The sequence below is a fragment of the Aythya ferina genome (genome assembly GCF_964211825.1).
Source record: "Aythya ferina genome assembly, chromosome: 1".
Lineage (NCBI taxonomy): Eukaryota > Metazoa > Chordata > Aves > Anseriformes > Anatidae > Aythya > Aythya ferina.
Window position 1 is genome coordinate 194,980,173 of NC_140296.1, and position 19,056 is coordinate 194,999,228.

The 19,056-nt window shown below is 35.6% G+C and overlaps 1 protein-coding gene across 10 annotated transcripts in view; it reads right to left on the minus strand.

The window, feature by feature from the left end:
* The window catches only part of MAGI2 (membrane associated guanylate kinase, WW and PDZ domain containing 2), a 768,619-nt gene that overhangs the window by 309,156 nt on the left and 440,407 nt on the right, over positions 1–19,056 (minus strand). For all 10 annotated transcript variants that reach the window (XM_084532022.1, XM_084532020.1, XM_084532025.1 and 7 more), the window contains one exon: positions 5,306–5,425. In XM_084532022.1, coding sequence (XP_084388148.1) covers positions 5,306–5,425 — 120 coding nt within the window. The remainder of the gene's footprint in view (positions 1–5,305; positions 5,426–19,056) is intronic.

Below are 19,056 nucleotides of genomic sequence, written 5' to 3' on the forward strand. Positions count from 1 at the left end.
GTTTATTGACAAGCATTTATTGAACAGAAGGTTTAAAACCTGACTTGGTCTCTGCTCAGGTTAAATTTGGCTTGGAAGATGTTGGTGAATGAAAGTCTGTCCAGAATTTCATGTCTCCTTTTTTTAGGAGGACTCTGCACCTGTCAGGTGACAGAATCAGAGCACCTTGGTGTGTCAATTACGTGCCAGTTTGTGGGAAGACAGTCACTGGAAAGACCCACAGTCAATTTCCATTACAGCACAATAGTGGTGACACAATTAAAAATAGGAAGCTGACCCTCTGAAAATGTTTCTAAAACAACTGAAAGTTTTTAAACCTCATATAAACAAGAAATACAGAATATTAAGTTTTTACCAACAAGATGTACTCACCCTTTGTTGATTTGTTTCTTTAAGAACATATTAAAAAAAGATACCTGTGATAATAAGAAAAATGCAGCTAACGTTTCGCAGCCTTCTGCCAAATAATACTCCATTAGTCAAAAAATATGGAAAATTCTGTCTTCATGTGAACCAGTTGGAATATTACCATAGACTACAATGGGTCCAAGGGAAGTCCATGACCATGTAAGTAGGTAAATAGCTTCCACAAGCTTTGAATTTTAACCAGTGAAAGAATTTGATATAATTCCAAAAAAAAAAAAAAACCAACACAAAGTAATGATTAAAAGTGAATTTGGGGTGGAATTAATGGTACAATAGCTAAAATGATTGCTTTTCATTGGATAAAATTAAGGACTATTCTTATATTAGGAGTAAATATTGTGACTTTGCTAAAACAACTGTTATGGAAGTTTTCTGAAGTAAATAACAATTCATTAGAGAGAACTTCTTGGTACATTATTCATTGATGTACTGGTTAAATTCATTTATTTTCATATTTTTTTCCACATCTTTAGCAGATATGAACAAACTTTTCTAGGTATGCATTTCTTATAGTGTTCCACATGACTAAAATCTCTTTTACATTTGTGTTTTTGCAATGTATATATGTCCTTACAGGTTATCACCAAACAAATTTCTTTTTTCTCAAAGTGTATATACACTAAAAAATTATTGTTATTTCTGGTACCACTACTCTATACGTTCCTTTTAAAAGGCGATTCTACCCCTAGTATGCATAGCTCTTCAACTCTTACATTATAAATACTTTGTAATGATGTTTCATAATAATCTTCAATCATTTGCCTTAGCATATCTAGGTTTCAGAGTAATATTGAATCTGTTACATTCTGTTTATGAACACTGCCATTCTTATGCAGTATACATTTCAAGAACATTTTCTCTCTACTGATATGCTGCACTGACTAAGAAATTTTGCTGATCCAATAAGGAAATGGGAACAGCCTATGAAGTCAGTGATCCATGAAGTAAATAAGCCTCTACACAAGTTTTGACATATCAGAGAGATGACATTATACTGAGCCAACCTTTCTACTGGAGAAGTGGTAAAAGACAATGGTAAAACACAAATATACACACTACAAATAATTTACTTTGTATTTCTTCAGGCAAACATTCGCTTCTCCCAACAGCAAGGTATTGGTGAAATTCACTGAAATTTAAATACAAAATTAGAACTTAATGGCAATCTTACTAAAGTTAATGTGACTTGGACTGCTAATTTGACTGAGAATGGAAGAGAACCTTGTATAATTTATTTTTTATCTCATTCTGCATTGAATAATATCACTCAGATTGCCATGGAGCTTTACCACAGGCAAGCTGCAAAACATGCAACAACTGTCTATTACTTTAAGTATGCTTGAAAGAATTCATGTCTATAAAGATGGCTTGGTGTTTCCAGCAGTTGCTCAAAAAGCCATAAATACATGTAGAAAAGACAGAAATAGTCATGGGTTTGTCCCTACTAAAATTAAATGAAAATATTTACAAGATGGGTAAAATTGAATTTTGTTTAGTCTTTATCATGAACTTATTGCTGCTTTTCTACAACACTTTGGAATCCTGCAGTCACAGAATCACAGAATCACAGAATGAACTGAATCATCTGTAGTAGTTGCTAACTGGTGAAAAACTACACACAGTCTGATTTATTTATTTCATCTCAATTTAACGAGAAATCACAGAATCACAGAATTTCTAGGTTGGAAGAGACCTCAAGATCATCGAGTCCAACCTCTGACCTAACGCTAACAGTCCCCACTAAACCATATCCCTAAGCTCTACATCTAAACGTCTTTTAAAGGCTTCCAGGGATGGTGACTCCACCACTTCCCTGGGCAGCCTGTTCCAATGTCTAACAACCCTTTCGGTAAAGAACAACCCTTTCAGTAAAGTCATTTACATTTCTCATAAAAGTGACAAAGAAAGGCATATTCAAAGTCTATGTAGTGAAGAGGATATAGAGCATCCTATTTTTTAAATCTGAAACTTTTATAAATTAAAATCTATTTAAAAACAAACAAACAAGTAAATAAGTAAACAGAAGATTTTTTTTTTTTAAGTGTTTGAGAAGTCAGAAGTACAGAAATATTCTTCCCTGAGAATATAAACTGTTTTTGCCTCTGAATTATACCAGGTTCAGGTTGCAATTGCAACTGTTATTAGCATGCACTAGGAAAAAAAAAAATAAAAATTTGATTGGTAACTGGTCTTTTCATTTGTATGAGAAAACATCCTGCCTCCTAAAAATACTAAATACCATAGGTCACCATACAAAAAGTCAGTGTCAGGTAAACCACTTGGCTTTCTCCTCTAGGTTACATGGTTATTTCTGATTCTCTTTAGAATTCATACAGTTGAAGGTAAATGAACTGAATCATCTGTAGTAGTTGCTAACTGGTGAAAAACTACACACAGTCTGATTTATTTATTTCATCTCAATTTAATGAGAAATCACAGAATCACAGAATTGTCTAGGTTGGAAGAGACCTCAAGATCATCGAGTCCAACCTCTACCTAACGCTAACAATCCCCACTAAACCATATCCCTAAGCTCTACGTCTAAACGTCTTTTAAAGACTTCCAGGGATGGTGACTCCACCACTTCCCTGGACATTCCAATATCTAACAACCCTTTTGGTAAAGAAGTTCTTCCTAATATCCAACCTAAAACTCCCCTGGTGCAACTTTAGCCCATTCCCCCTCGTCCTGTCACCAGGCATGTGAGAGAACAGACCAACCCCCACCTCACTACAGCCTCCTTTAATGTACTTATAAAGAGCGATAAGGTCGCCCCTGAGCCTCCGAGAAGAAACTAAGCTCCAAGAACAGGCACATTCACATAAGTTGCTAATCTATGGAAGGACTCAAAAATCATCTTCTTTTGGTGGGAGGAATTTTCTTTGCTCTGGTTGGTATGACTGCCAACAATACACTTAATCACTGAAGACAATGCAAACTTGTGACTGAACGAACAGCAAAATACTTCCCTGAGGAATGTACTACAGTCATGAGGAATTAATCAGGCAAATGGGGGGATGTAACTTAATAAGGTCCTGGCCAGACATCTCTATGGGAAAAGGAGAAATTGCATCTATGAACTATGAATATTTTCTAAGAAGTTATATATATATATATTACTGTAATACATAGTTAATATAATACATATTATTTGGCATAGTGCACATATTCTGACTTTGACACATAGGAATCAAAGAAAGAATTTATGCAGAAATTTGTCAGTTGAGCTTATTTTGGTTTTCCTTTAGTTTCTGACTCCCTGACTTCAGTGAACTTGTCATCAGTGATCAGAGAATGATATGATAGACATTGTATAGCCATGACTTTGGCCCTGTCTTCAGCTAGGTCCCCAGCCAGCCTAAGGAAGTATACAGACTTCCTCAACCAGTATTTCACCTTGCTGTCCACTCAGCTCTGATAGCTGGTATTAAAAGACACCTCTCAGTATCCCTCGAGGGACAGAAGAGCACTGTGAATTAATTTAACCTAGCAGTTCAATCTCTACAGACTTGCTACAAACTAATGAAATTACGTGGTCAAGCAAAGACAGACTACGCTTAAGTTAGCTTCAACAAAAAGGTTCTTCCAGAAAGGTTCTTTACTTAATGCACGTCAGAAAAACATAAAATTGTGGTGGTGTACTTCTATTAATATTTATAACTTCTACTATTTGGTGTCAGTCAGTGGGAAAAAAGTAGGAAAGGAAAAGAAAATATATTTTCCTTTGTTTGACCTTCATTAATGAAAATATTTGTTACAATTTCTGTATTGATATAACTCTTTATGAAATTTTATTTACTTTCCAGTGGGTACTTTCTGCTGATTAGGTGAGAAAGGATTATCTTCTTTTCTGCTATTTATAACACAGCTAATGATTTTCTTTGGGCTGAATAGCTTATTTATCTTCAGATGCTTTCTTTGACAGGGACAAAGTCAGGACAAAACGTCTTCATTGTTTTTCTGCTGCAAGGTAAAAATATGTGTCTGTTTCCTGTAAGTGGTTCTACTCACATAGGTATTCTCATATGTATAGGTCATCTTTTTTCATAAAAAGGGTGTTCACTGCCATTTTGCTTTCAAAATTGGAGAGTACAGTAAAAGGATACATCCACTATTCAGTTACCTTAAATACTAATATATTTCTAAGAAGCATGAGGTTTAAATACTGTAACAGTTCTGGTTTTTAAAAAATGCCATGCCATGGTAGTTTCACTTTCAGAACAGCTATGTTTTGTGAAAGATTTGAATCAGGTGAAACAGTTCTTCTGGGAATCTTTCCCTGCACAAAGTTTCTTGTTCTTTGCTCCACGTGCAGGTATTTTTTGTCATTAGGACAGCTCTGTCATATTACAAAATTATCAAAATTATCTTTCCAATAACTATACAAAGCTCATAAGAGATGACAGAAAATTGTTACTGTTTTACTTAAATAGTGCTGTTTCAAACTCTGATATACATTGGTATTTGCAAGGTAACACATGCAAAGAATTGTCAGCTTTATAGCTGATTTGTTTAAGAATTTGTTTTTCCTATGTTAGAAATGGAGTTGATAACTTAAAATTTGTGGAAATTTCCTTGGGTATTTGCCATAAAGAAATAGTATTTCTTTCCTATAACTGTAATCAATGTATTATCTTGTTTCTCTTAACTTGTATAATATATTAAAATTATAATGCACCCATCTAAATTTAAATTTCACATATGAAAATATTTTCATAATTGCCATATGGCTTTTCACAAATTTCTGGTATCAGTAGAAATGACACATTTATGATGGGATGTCCCCATCAAATTAGAAAAAAAAACAAAAACAAAAACACAAACAAACAAAAAAACACATAATGGAAAGATGAGAGATTTAGCAGTAGAAGTTTCTTACCTTCATATGTTCCACTTTCTAAGAGAGCACCACTTTTCTCCAATTCCATAAAATCTTCAACAGTGATGAAAATATAGTCCACACCAGGGACTTCCCCCTCCTTATGTGGCCTTGTGGTGCCTATTAGTAATAAGAAAGGTACACTGTCAAATACATGACCTGAATGTAGATTGATCTTTTTGAAAGTTTTGGACAATTTATAAAGAAAACTCTGTAAACAACACAAAATGTAGCACATCCTCTTCTTCAAAATGTCTTTCAAAACCATAGAGTTACATCCGTTGAAGCCTACAGAAGTATATGAGATGTATGCGAAAGGCTGAGCAAAACACTCTTTGAACCCAGATCATTTATTCTTACTAATGAAAATGTATCATATTGCTATTCCTTTTGCATTGCTACAAAGACTAGGAATTCAAAGGTAACAGGATTTTTAATGTGCATTTTCTGTAGTTTCAAAGTGTTGTCTACAAATAATCCATTCCATGCTCTTCTAAACATTTATTTAGTACACAAAGTAATATATCTGTAAGTAAATGTATAAGGGTCATGTTCATATTGCTTGTTTTGGTTCCTTAAGTGGACTTGATAAATGGATAGGCTTAAGAGACTGAGATCACCTGCTAACTGTGCTGTCAACTTACAGAGGTACTTAAATTTAGTTATTGCCTCTATTGTCATCTCTGGATGACAGAGTTCTATAAATGCCGACAGAAAATATTTCATACATGGTGAGAAGTGACTCAGTCTTAGCTAGGAGAAGCTGAGATGTTAGCAAGAAAGAATATGAATTTCATCTGATTTCCTAACTGCCCATTTATTTATTTATTTATTTATGTATTTATTTTGTGACTAGCCTATCCTTATTTTGACTGAAACCAATAATACAACTCAAAACTCCATTTGGAGATGGGAGACTTTGAGGTCCTCCTCAGCTTCATAGTGTTTGAAACATATTAATCAATTCTTTCCTATACTATAGTGATTGCATCACACTTGTAGGGTTTGTTTTCAGGATTGTTGCCACTGGGAAGCAGATAGGAACTAAGTCTTCCATTTCCTGAACAGAAGTATAACATCACAATGTTTTGCAAAAGACGGTGTCTCTTCGTTAGTTATTAATCCAGTTAATATTAAACACTGTATTCTGACTCTCATATTATACATTAGTGACTCAGGCGTCTGTTCCGGTCAGAATCTATTTCACAGAATCACAGAATTTCTAGGTTGGAAGAGACCTCAAGATCATCGAGTCCAACCTCTGACCTAACACTAACAGTCCTCCACTAAACCATATCCCTAAGCTCTACATCTAAACGTCTTTTAAAGATTTCCAGGTATGGTGACTCCACCACTTCCCTGGGCAGCCTGTTCCAATGTCTAACAACCCTTTCGGTAAAGAAGTTCTTCCTAATATCCAACCTAAAACTCCCCTGGCACAACTTAAGCCCATTCCCCCTCATCCTGTCACCAGGCACATGGGAGAACAGACCAACCCCCACCTCGCTACAGCCTTCTTTAAGGTACCTGTAGAGAGCAATAAGGTCGCCCCTGAGCCTCCTTTTCTCCAGGCTGAACAACCCCAGCTCCCTCAGCTGCTCCTAGTAGGATTTGTTCTCCAGGCCCCTCACCAGCTTCATCGCCCTTCTCTGGACTAGCTCAAGCACCTCGATGTCCTTCTTGTATTTCATCTACTTTTTGATGCATATTATTCAGGCACATGAATTTAAACCCAAAGAGCCATTTTTTGGTGAGATTATTTGTAAGAGTAAGAAAGTGTAGTTGTCTACAGTTGTTTCATGTGCATGAACTATTGAAGTCAACAGAGATCTTATCAATGGTAGAAGCAAGAGAGCTATTCAGCTGCCTATCTGCTAGGAGCTCAATTTATTTGTCTATACATAGGTCTCTTTTTGTGCCTGAGATATCTCAGATGTCTACACTAAGGCTGTAGAAACACAAAGACATATATGACACCCACATCCTTCTGGAACGGAAACCGGGAACCAAGAACTCTAGGGCACTTCACTTACTACTAGGATCCTGTGTTTAAGCAACTGAATTAATCCCCAAGATGTAGGTCTCAATCTCATACTGAATTCCACTCTTCATCTAGATCTAATGGAGATTTCCGTGCGATGAACAGCACATTAAAAGTGCCATTTTTTCTCACTGACAGTGACAGGACTCCTGTGCTCCTGGTGATTAATGCTGGCTGGTGCTTGGCTTTGGTGAAGCACTGCAGTGTTGTCTAAACTCCTTGTTGTCAGTGGAGACATAAAGACATGATGGTGCTTTAGTTGTGTTATCTGAACTGCTCATTGTAGGCACTGCTCCCCAAAAGCAGCCAGATTGTCTATATCAAAGACCCAAGAAGAAAATATTTTAGTAGTCAATATCAGGAATATGTTTTGATAAATCTATAAGACATTTTCCCTCATTCCTTCATTAGTCTGATTTCAATTTCCTTTTCATTATAACATTTGAAGTAAAAATCTTATTTGTCAGTTTATCTCTGGGAAATTCATATCTGTAGAAATGGGTTAGATAGGATAATTACTATAGAATTTCTGGAAGGGTATGATTACGGCACTGAAACACTCACAGTGTCCATACATATACTGAATTTACTCCATATGGAATATCTAACCACTGGGGATGCAGCAGCATCCTCAAAGATATCCAGCCTCTTCTGATAACTTTGCAGAAGCACAGGGATCCTGGCAAGCCCCTGAGCTCCCAGGAGCTCTAATAACAGCCCAGGCATCAGATGTTTGATCTGCATTCTGTCTCCCGAGAAATATTTCACTCCCAATGTCTATTGACAGGAAAGACAACTTTGTCATAAAACACAAGAGATATGCAAACTTTAGCAAATGAAGGCTGTTTTGTTCCTAGATGTGGCACTGGGAAGAAGCTGGCATATTAGACAAATACCTCTCACTGTTTCTTCAATAGTTTTAATGGCCAATTTAGGATTACCAATAGTTTAACAATTATTGAGGAATCAGACAAAATTACAAATTACACAAAATATGGAGTTGTCACAGAATCACAGAATGTTAGGGATTTGAAGGGACCCTGAAAGATTATCTAGTGCAATCCCCCTGCCAGAGCAGGAACACCTAAATCAGATCACAGAGGAACACATCCAGGTGGGTTTTTAATGTCTCCAGAGGAGACTCCACAACCCCCTGGGCAGCCTGTTCCAGTTCTCCGTCACCCTCACTGTGAAAAAGTTTTGTCTCATATTTAAGTCTGATTTTGACTATATGTACCCCTTGCCCTTTGTCCTGTCATTAGATGTAACTGATAAGAGCCTAGCTCTGTCCTCCTGATACTCACTCTTTACATATTTATAAACATTAATAATGTCACCCCTCAGTCTCCTCTTCTCCAAGCTAATGAGACCCAGCTCCCTCAGCCTTTCCTCATAAGGGAGATGCTCCACTCTGTTAATAATCTTCGTGGCTCTGTGCTGAACTCTCTCAAGCAGTTCCCTGTCTTTCTCAAACTGAGGAGCCCAGAACTGGACACAATATTCCACGTGTCATGGTTTTGGCTGAGACAGAGTTAATTTTCTTTGTAGAGGCTCACAGACAAGGCTGTGTTTTGGATTTTTGATGAAAATAGTGTTGATAACACACCTGCATTTTTAGTTGCTGCAGAACAGTGCTTACACAGAGACAAGGACTTCTCTGCTTTTCATGCTGCTCTGCCTGTGAGGAGGCTGGGGGTACACAAGGAGCTGGGAGGGGACACAGCAGGGCAGGTGACCCAGACTGACCAAAGAGAGATTCCATACCATGTGGTGTCATGATCAGTAATAAAAGCTGGGAAAAAGAAGGAGGAAGGGGGAGATGTTCAGGGTGATGGCATTTGTCTTCCCAAGAAACCATTACACATGGTAAACCCTGCTTTCCTGGAATTGGTTGAACGCCTGTTTGCCAATGGGAATGAATGAATCAATTCCTTGTTTGCTTTGCTTGTACTTGTCTTTTGCCTTACCTAGTGAACTGTCTTTGTCCCAACCCACGAGCTCTCACTCTTTTACTTTTTCAGTTCTCTCCTCTGTCCCACCTGGGGAGAGTGAGCAAGCTGCTGTATGGTGCTGAGCTGCCTGCTGGGGCTAAACCACAACAGGAGGTAATTCCTGTTCTGAGTGGAAAGTTAGACCAGATGACCTACTGAGCTACCTGTCAATTCAAATTCTCAGTGATTCTATGATAGAATATATTAATACACAGCATTTTATTTATTTATTTATTTATTTATTTATTTATTTTTATATACCTATATATTCAACAACCTTATTCCATAAGGATGACTGCAGTCTCATAGCAGGTCCAGCAACAGATGCAGTTATCCCTGCAGTTCCCTATTTCGGTCTCTACCTTTGGCCAACTCACGTAGACTTAACTTTGTTATTGTAACCAATATGTCTCAGTTATTCCAGAACAGTGTAATGGAGTAGCTTTCAGATTCTGAAACTCTCTCTTCAATTGAGATCTAGAGAGTGGACCTTTCTGCCCTCATGTGACTTGTCATAGTCTTTCAGATATGGTACATGTATGAGAATGTTTGCATGTGCCCTGCATTATGAATTGAGTGTTCTGTCTAAGCTGCTATCTTTCAGCTGAAATGCATTTTCCAATTACAGGTTAATTCTGTATCCTTAACACACGGCGTAACTCTACTCTGTTCTCCATTCTGATTATACACCACTGATCCCCACATGTTAGGTAGCCATAAGACACCTTCTATTTAGAACATCTGATGCAATCATTATCTAGTTCTATAACACTGAAATTTCAAGAAGTTCCTATTCTATTTCAAGATGAAACTAATAGATTTTGTTGTAAAACAAAAACAAACAAACAAACAAAAAGAACTAATGAACTTCATTTTACTATCATTAGTGTGCTATACACAGCAGCTTGTTAATTCAGTCTCCATAAATCTCAGTTTCCCACTGATTTTCATAGAAGACTAAATAATTAATGGTGATTCTGATGTTTTCCTTTCTACATTTCACTTGTGCCCCATAGTTTCACTAGGAATCCCAGCACAGAAATGAGGATCCTTCCTCATGAAGGTTGAATGGAAATGGGCAAATTACACAATGGATATTTGCAAGGAAAAGAACATTTTCTAGAAAAATTCTTGCAATTTCTACATGTACCTTCTATATCTATTCTACAATGCCAGGAGACAATATTCTCACTCAGATGGTAACATGAAATGTTCCACCCTCTTTTCTTATAATCCTTAGGGAGTCTGCTCTAGGAGAGCTCTGTATGGTGTTGTAAACTGAGTCATATCCTACAAGATATCAATCACCTCCGAAAAACAGAGGCAAGAGCAAACCATGTTCACTAGCTGCACATGTTCAGGGTGACTCTTAACCCAGGTAGAGCACTTCCCATTCCTGACAGAACTTTATTGCCCTTGATAAAATCTTACTGAATTCCATTTTCCTCCTGTAGCAGTTCTCATTCCCTCAGCCTGGAGGACCTGAGATCTTGCAAATGGTTAAAGCTCCCTGGCTAATGGAGTAATCAATAGTTATCACTTCTTTTACTCCTTTACCCTGGAGGAACTGAGTTGCGGCTATTAATACTTCTGCCTTCTTTACACCTTTCTGTAAACCCCATAGGTTTTACAATGCACAAGTTAACAGATTTAGAGGCAGTTACTGGAGAATCTTAAATATCCATCAAGATCCAAACATTGAAGTCATATAAGAATCTTGTAGATCACAGGCAATTTATATTTTTCCTTTCTTTTAAACTAGAGTCTCTGTTCTTAATAGATTTTGCCATTAACTACAGTCACATGGACAGATAAGCAGGCCTAAAAACTACAGTAATTCAAGAATTAAAAGAAGACGAATTCCAAACCTTATATTTTTACAGAATCACAGCAGCTCTTACTATACAGAATCAAGGCTTAACATGACATAGTTCCTACTGCTTATAATGTTTAGCTTTTTATTAATGTAAAATGAACATAGGAACCCAGTTACCATTTTGTTACTATGGTAACATAGGAAAAAAATAATCTTTGAATTCCAAAACGAAAGAACATGATAGTTTTAGATCTTTAAGGATCAAAACCAGCAAGGCATATTTGCACTGTGCATATTTATGACAAATGCAATCTGTCATTGCTGTTGAACAGAAGACACACAAAGAATAACTTGCAAGTAACCATGACTGGTATGAGTTGCCTGATGGTGTGGAGGTACCTTAGAAATTGCAGGAGCTTGTTCTACACTATCTGTAATGATTCTGACTACCCTTGACTTGTTTTTGTCCTTGACAAGCTTTTATGAGCTTGTCTGTCTGCAAGCCTGAAAAGACTATTCTGACACTGACTCCTCCTACAACTGTTCAAACATAAATTTCACTTAAGACTGGTGGTGAGAGAAGACTGGGTCAGATCAGGATGAACAGTCCAAGAGAGACCTTGGCTATAAAAATGTTCAATTAAAAGCAGCTTTAAACTTCTTATTTTAATTTTTAAACTGTTTATCTCTAACCAGTCCAGGATAGTTTATAATTTCATTAATTTAGTCAAAAAAAAAGAAAAAAAAAAAAAAAAGAAAGTTCCGAACTTTCTAATTTTTAAAAACTTTCACAGCTTGACAGACAAAATTTATGCAATGGCAAAGAGATCTGCCTATGCTTGGAAGACTTAAACTGAATTATAAGACACGATCTAAAGCAAATCACTTCAGCTGGCACAGCAAGGTACAGAAAATCCAAAAGCCTAAAGTTTTGCAGGCAAAGTTATATGTAGAGTTATGGATATCAGTTTGTTCTTCTGTGATACAGGACAAGTATTGTGAATGATCACACTTCAGTGCAGGCATTCTGAGCTCAGTGTTGTATGTTATCAGTGTTATATGATGGTGCTGTCTTTCTAGAGAGGAATAAGGTGTCAGTTACATGAATAACATTTGGAAGTACATTTTTATATGTAACTTTATATTGGAAGTGCATTTATACATGAGTATACCCTCAGCTGAATGTTAGGCAGCTGAGGGTATAAATTTAGACAGATAAGAAAACTTTATAATGAATAAGAAAGGGAGTGTGTTAATTTAATAACAATTGAAATCTTGCTTATACGAGCTTGGGGAACAATAAATTGGGGAACATTTAACATGGAATTTTAATGTTGATTGCTAATGCAGATTGGAAAAACGGTCAATTCATATAGTGTTCAATCCAAATTTCCATTATTAGTAAAAGTATTTTAGAATTACTAACTCTGGAAGGACTCCAGTGTTAGAAAGCTCCACACCAGACTCCACAGACAGGAAAACAACTAAGCAATATGCCTCTTTTCTTTATTTTTAATCTCAGTATCCAAGTGTATGCTTACAAGTGTATGATATTTCTTAGATCTTATGTAAGAACAAGATGTTCAGATTGACTTCCCCAAATATTTCTGCTCTTTAAAATCATTGAGTCTTCACAGTCTCTGTCTAACCCTGCTACTTTCAAAAGCAGGAAAGGTTCTCTCTCAATGATGCTTTTATCGTTAAGTCCATGTACTTTTGTGTATTAAGAAAAGAACCAAATTTATTTATGTTTCAGTATAGGAGTACAGACTAGATTAAAAATTAAATGTACAAGTTAAAATCACCAGAACTATGACAGTAAAGATGAGAAGGTGTCTCTGTCCTCAGTACCAGAGACATATTATCAAGATGTATCCTTCATCCTTCCACAGTAAATAATCCATATCTTATACTCATTGACACCATTACAAGGACGATATCACACTAGTGTTCATTTATAGTCTATATCATGGGCAAGAGAGCAGAAATAAAGGTAGTTCCTTTAGTTCCTACCAGTTCCTTCTGGTTCCAGAAATAAAAGTAGGTCCTTTACCTACTCACAAATCTTATGAGGTTTTCAATGCTGTGGGCTTCTAGGTACATTATAAATATTTATACTAACCCTTTTTCATTGCAAGTTAAGGGCAAATATGTCACACTTCTATCCAGACACCTTCACTGTTATTTTGCTGTATTTGCATTAGGAGTTATAGATTAGTTCCTATTGAAAGGGGTAAGTAAAAAAGCAGAGGTATGTCTTTGCCACAAGGCTTTACAGTGTAAATGAGGTACAGAATAATAAACTAGCCCTTTTTGCATGACCAACTCCTAAATTAATTTTCCAAATGTATAGTGAAAAATAAAACGCTATTGTGTGTATTTGCTACAAATATAACAAAATATAAAGACAAGAAAATCTTTAATATATCAAGCACTTTCTAAGACATTCTACTTAAAATTTGTTCTGTAAAACAGATTCTGTTCTGTTGTGTGTACAACAGCTTGTTGTTTCCAGAGAAATTGCTATGCCAGGCTGTCATACATTACAATAGCTGGAGGGATCCCTCCTGCAGAAACAGACTGCTAATCTTTAATAAACTTCAGCTGAGCCCTTGATATGACCTTGTATACACTTTTCCTTAGAAAATTTCAACAATGTTTAATTAGCATCTTTGTTCATTTGCCAAAATACTCAGGGATACTATTATTGTGAGGAACTAAAATGTATGGGAAATTATACCTATCTTGTCAAATTACTAACTGAATTAAGCAAAGAAAACACCACATTTGTCTTGATCTACAGAATTCCCAGCTGAAGAGCACAGCAAACATCATTTTCAAGTAAAGTGATTTAGAAGGCAGAAAGTGTTTCCAAGTGTTTATGATACTTCTCCTAACAACATAAAACACAATGCCATAAACCCCTTCTTGATACAGATCATAAAGAGAAAAGGTTTTCATCCTTCTAAGTGTGGTATACCAGCAATTTCCAATGCACCTCTAGGATAATAATTGCAGAAACTGAATTCCACATTCCTGAAAATATTTTTGAGGGGTAATGGTTTCAAATTGCATTAATAAAGAGGATATTGACACCTTTTATTGTGAATAATATCTTCAGGTTTATCAATTCAAACACGTTAGTGAAGGGGCTAAATGTTCTACAATGAAGCAAGACCAGGCATTTAGCTCTTGCTGAGTTGTGAGTCTGTAGCATTATGTACATGTACATGTACATGTCTGTACATGGAGAGAAAAATCAGCCACTGTTAGGAAGAATTTTTTTTTTTTTTTTTATTTTTTATTTTTTTACTATCATTTCAAAGGTTTTTTGACCCAAGCTAAAGGAGAAGGGAATAAGCACTTATGGACAGAATACTTTCATTAATAGATGTTTGATTTAAAAAGGAGGTTTTCCTTTCCATGTGGATCATCAGTACACAATGATAGTAACAATGATAATAGTGGAAATAATATAAGAAATAGATGCCTCAGTCCCTTGTCTACTGAAGTTAGTTGGAGAACTTCTAGTGCATGGGCAATGGATTTGGATCACAAAAGCAAACAAACAAAAAAGAACAAGAGCAAGAACAAAAAGAACAACAACAGAAACAACAAAAAACACAACAAAACCAAAACGCTTTTAAACAAAATAAAAACTACCCGAATTGTTAACAGTTTCTAGCATACCTTGGGATTAACAATGTTTTTTATATTCTTTTGACTTTTTTGTTGGTGGTGGTGGTGGTGGTGTTTTTTTGTTGTTGTTGTTTGCTTTTGTGTGCAACATGACTGACACTGTAAAATGCACTTAAGAAGAGCCCCAGTATCATTTATTAAGTCATTTTGGAGTTGACCAGCAAGTAAAATCAGGATATGTGAAATGACAGTAGTTCTTGATCATGAGTGCTGTTGGTGGCAGGGAAGTTAATTATTATTTTTTTAATTATGAATCTGTAGAGCTAATAAAGAATTATAAGAGGGTCACTGGAACCAGCAAGACACATGGAGAAGGAGGAATCTTAGCAGAAGAGCTATAGACTGAGACAGATAAAGGATGACTTTTATTTGAAATAAATAGTGACATATCCAGAGCTGCATATTACACTGTGTGAGGATCTGACCATTGCATTTTCATGATGTTATCAACCTGTATCAGACGCTGATATGACAGTCTATATACATTCCCTCTATAAAGGCATGTACCTCATTGCCTAGTAATCATGATTTGAATGGGTCACTTTTCTGCTGTGAGTGAATTCCTCATTAAGTCCGCAGGGTATTCTTTCAAGAAGTACTCTGACCCAGTATTAAGCCCACCTATACAAGGTACATAGCAGCAACTTTGAGCAAATAAAACATCTCTTTTACAGTATCAAGAACATATTCTTGTAAAATTAAGCATGGAATATTACAGAAGATACTTGTAAAAACAATCAGAAAATCTGTTGTTGTAATGCAGATTTCATAAACACTTAAAATATTTTCTGCATAATTCCTTGAAAATATAAAACTGGCAAATTATGGACAGTACAAAAGTTAGATAGGTTCCTGAAAGAATGTGATGCTTAAAAAGTGAAAAAGATGAAAAAAAGAAAAATCAGTTATGAGACATTCTGCATTACACATTATTGCCCCAAATTTGGTTGCATGTTGTTGTTTTCTTTTGCTTGTTTGTTTTAAAGCAATAATTAGTTATCAACAATGAAAAAAATAAAGTTGACCATTATTTTTATATATATTTTTATGTACTTACTGTTGCTCTTTTATGGATTTCCACTCTTTCAGGTAATGCTATACAATAAAACATGACAAAAAAGCTTCAAGATTTTGGAAGTTTAGGCTTTGACTCCTGTTGCACAAACTTATTTACACCCACACATACCTTCAGTCCAACTATAAATAACTGGTTTTACATGAAAGTGAATATATGTGCAAAAGAGAACAATCTGAAAAATCAAGCCATGGATTAGGGCATTTTGATGAGAGAATCATGTGTGCATGCATATCTGTGTTTCCATATACTCCTTCAGATTTATAACAGTCTAAGGATAATGAGATCTTACTTTTGATCTTACTAATAAAATGAAGACACACTTAATTACATGCAAAATACTTTGTACTACTAGGAAAGCTTAATTAGAACATAGTTTCTTGAGGTCTTTGGAGGAACAGAACTTTTTTTTTTTTTTTTTTTTTTTTTTTCTGGGAAATGTCATATTTTCATAACCTTTTAAGAAAGGATGATGTATTTAAAGAATTACCTGCATAGTAGACAATAGACATGAGTGGGCCTGCTAAATAGTCATCTATTATAGATGAATTTTTGCCCAGGGCTAGCAATTATTTCATACCTACTAAAGGTCCAAGTGATTGGAGCATCCAATTTAAATATTATTAAGTGAGATTTGGGTTAGTTTGTTGAACTTCGACAGCAAAATATCTGTTCATACCACATATTATTCTGCTGTACTTTCAGAAATCCTGGAAACATACCAGAGCTGGAATAAGGGGCAACACTTCCATTATCGGCAACAGAACCTGTTTTTATACCACTTGATTTTATTAACATTATGAATAAACTGTTGTAGATGACTTTTCTTGGGCAGCTCATACATGTTGCTACTGAGAACTGAAGTACCTGTGTAAATCATACACAGACTATAGTGTCCCTTGAAAGGTTCTTCAAAGCCAGCAATAACTTCTGAACTAAATAAAAAAGGTGATATTAATTCTAAATATTTTATTCAAACTTTACAGAGCTAGTCATACTGTATAATATCTATTTAATAGATATTTATAAAATAGATATTTATAAACGGATTTGTGAAGTGTTTAGCTAAATCTCTCAAAATATTTATAAATGGATTTTAGAGATCTACAGTCTTGCTTTTAGAGGCATTAAAATTGGGATTGAGGAAAAGGCTTCCCTAGAAACCACCCACAGATGTTCCTAACCCAAACTCACTTCAGTTGTTTTGGAAGTTTATGTCAGTAATAATGGTTAATTAATGAATCAATAGTATGAAACAGTTACAGTATTTTAAGAGTTATTTACTGATTGAGGCAGATGACACAGAAATCTGAAAGGAATTTATTCTGAAAAAATAAGTAAAAATCAGTGTTTAAAATGGAGCTGTCTTCAACACCAGTCTAAAATTCTCCCATCATAGTTTTCACTGCTGTTTCCTGTTGTATCTCTGAACAATATCTATCCAACAAGGCATGATGGCACAAGACAATCTAGAGTTTGTGTCTTATGCTGAATCAAGAAGTACTTTGGAAAACTACAAAGATGATCTCTGGTAGAAGAGACTTGCATTCCCTTTGTTTTCTCTGTCTTCCAGTCCATAGTTTGTTTTAACAGTTTTAGTCCTTTTGCCCCTGAGCTGATATATGCAGCTTAATCTATGCACCATTCACGAGGCAGCTGGCCTAAGCCTTGGTTTGGTGACAAAACCCCCTTGTATGTAATAGTAGATACTGCTGCACTCACATTGAATGAACAGAGTTCAAAGAAGTGAATGATTGGCTGTGCAATACTGTGTGCTACACCACCAGCAGATTCACAGCTGAAATCCCTGGTGGCCAACTGCTATCCAGACATCAGAGCAGAAGCTGAGAAGAGACACAGGCAATTGTATTCCCTCAGTAGGGATCCCATCAATGCTAGACAAGATGTCTTATTACAGAATGCCACAACATTCTGCAGGAATGCTTTGAGCAGAAGGATTCATGTTGTGAGGCTCCTTCCCACAGCAGTGTTGCTCTGTCCATGCAGAAGCATGTTTCTCACATGAAAGTCACAGGCTATGAAGTGCTGTACCTCTCCTGCACCTTCACATAACAAGCACATGTTTTCTTGCATCTTTCTAAAACAATAGATAGCATCTTTCCTCTTTCCTCCTCTTACATTCCAGTACAAACAGCAAAAGTAGGATATTCACAATAATTTGTGGATTCCTTGGTAAAAAAAAATTTCTGTTGTTCTTCTCCATCCACTATTCCTCAAAGGCAATAAAGTTTAGACTGAACTATGAATTTATGTAGTTATGCAGGGAAACACAATGTTTGATTTTGTTGTTGTTCTCAAAAATCCAGTTTAAAACAGTGGTATAGAAAAACCATTCTCCTTCTGTCACATAAACGAAAATGTCATGGAATACTTCCACTCTGCTACTGAGAAAAGAAGTGTATTTTTTTTGAAACCATCTTAGTTTTTATATTAAATTATCCACCCTCCACAAATAAAAATGCCTTCTCATTAAAAAAAAAAAAAAAAAAAAAAAAAAGACAAAGATGACAAAAACAATAAAAAACTATTTGAAACAGATATCTTCCCATTTGTTTTTAGGAAGAAAAGTATTCTCAGCTAAACTTATATTAATAAATAAACAAATAAGTAAATAAACATTCCTCAGCAACAAGTTAAATAAATTATTTATGCATGAGTCATTATTTTATTACATATTCACAAACATAAAAGCGCCTGTTGCAGATTTAGACATCTTTAAGTATTTAAAGAAATTTTAAAGACCCTGTAAATTCTTCTGAAGATATAAAAAATAAGCTTAGATTTAACTTCAAAGGAGTCAAATGCAGTGAAAGTGAGGAAATAAATACCACATATAATTCTGAATGCAGGGAAGCCCCTGCTATTATTGTCTCCTACAGGAATTAATTCTGAGGTACAACTATAGCTCTGGTGAACATAATTTCATGAAGACTACTTGCTCCAAGTAAATGACAATTTCCCTCTTCCAGTGGCATGTAAGTGTTAAGTGGAAGATTATGTCTGAATAGGGATAGGCTTAGGACAACTGGAAAGATCTGATCTTGATATTCTTCTTGTATTTGGTAGTTCTGAAAGAAACGTTGGTGAGTGTAACTCTAGTTGGCTAAT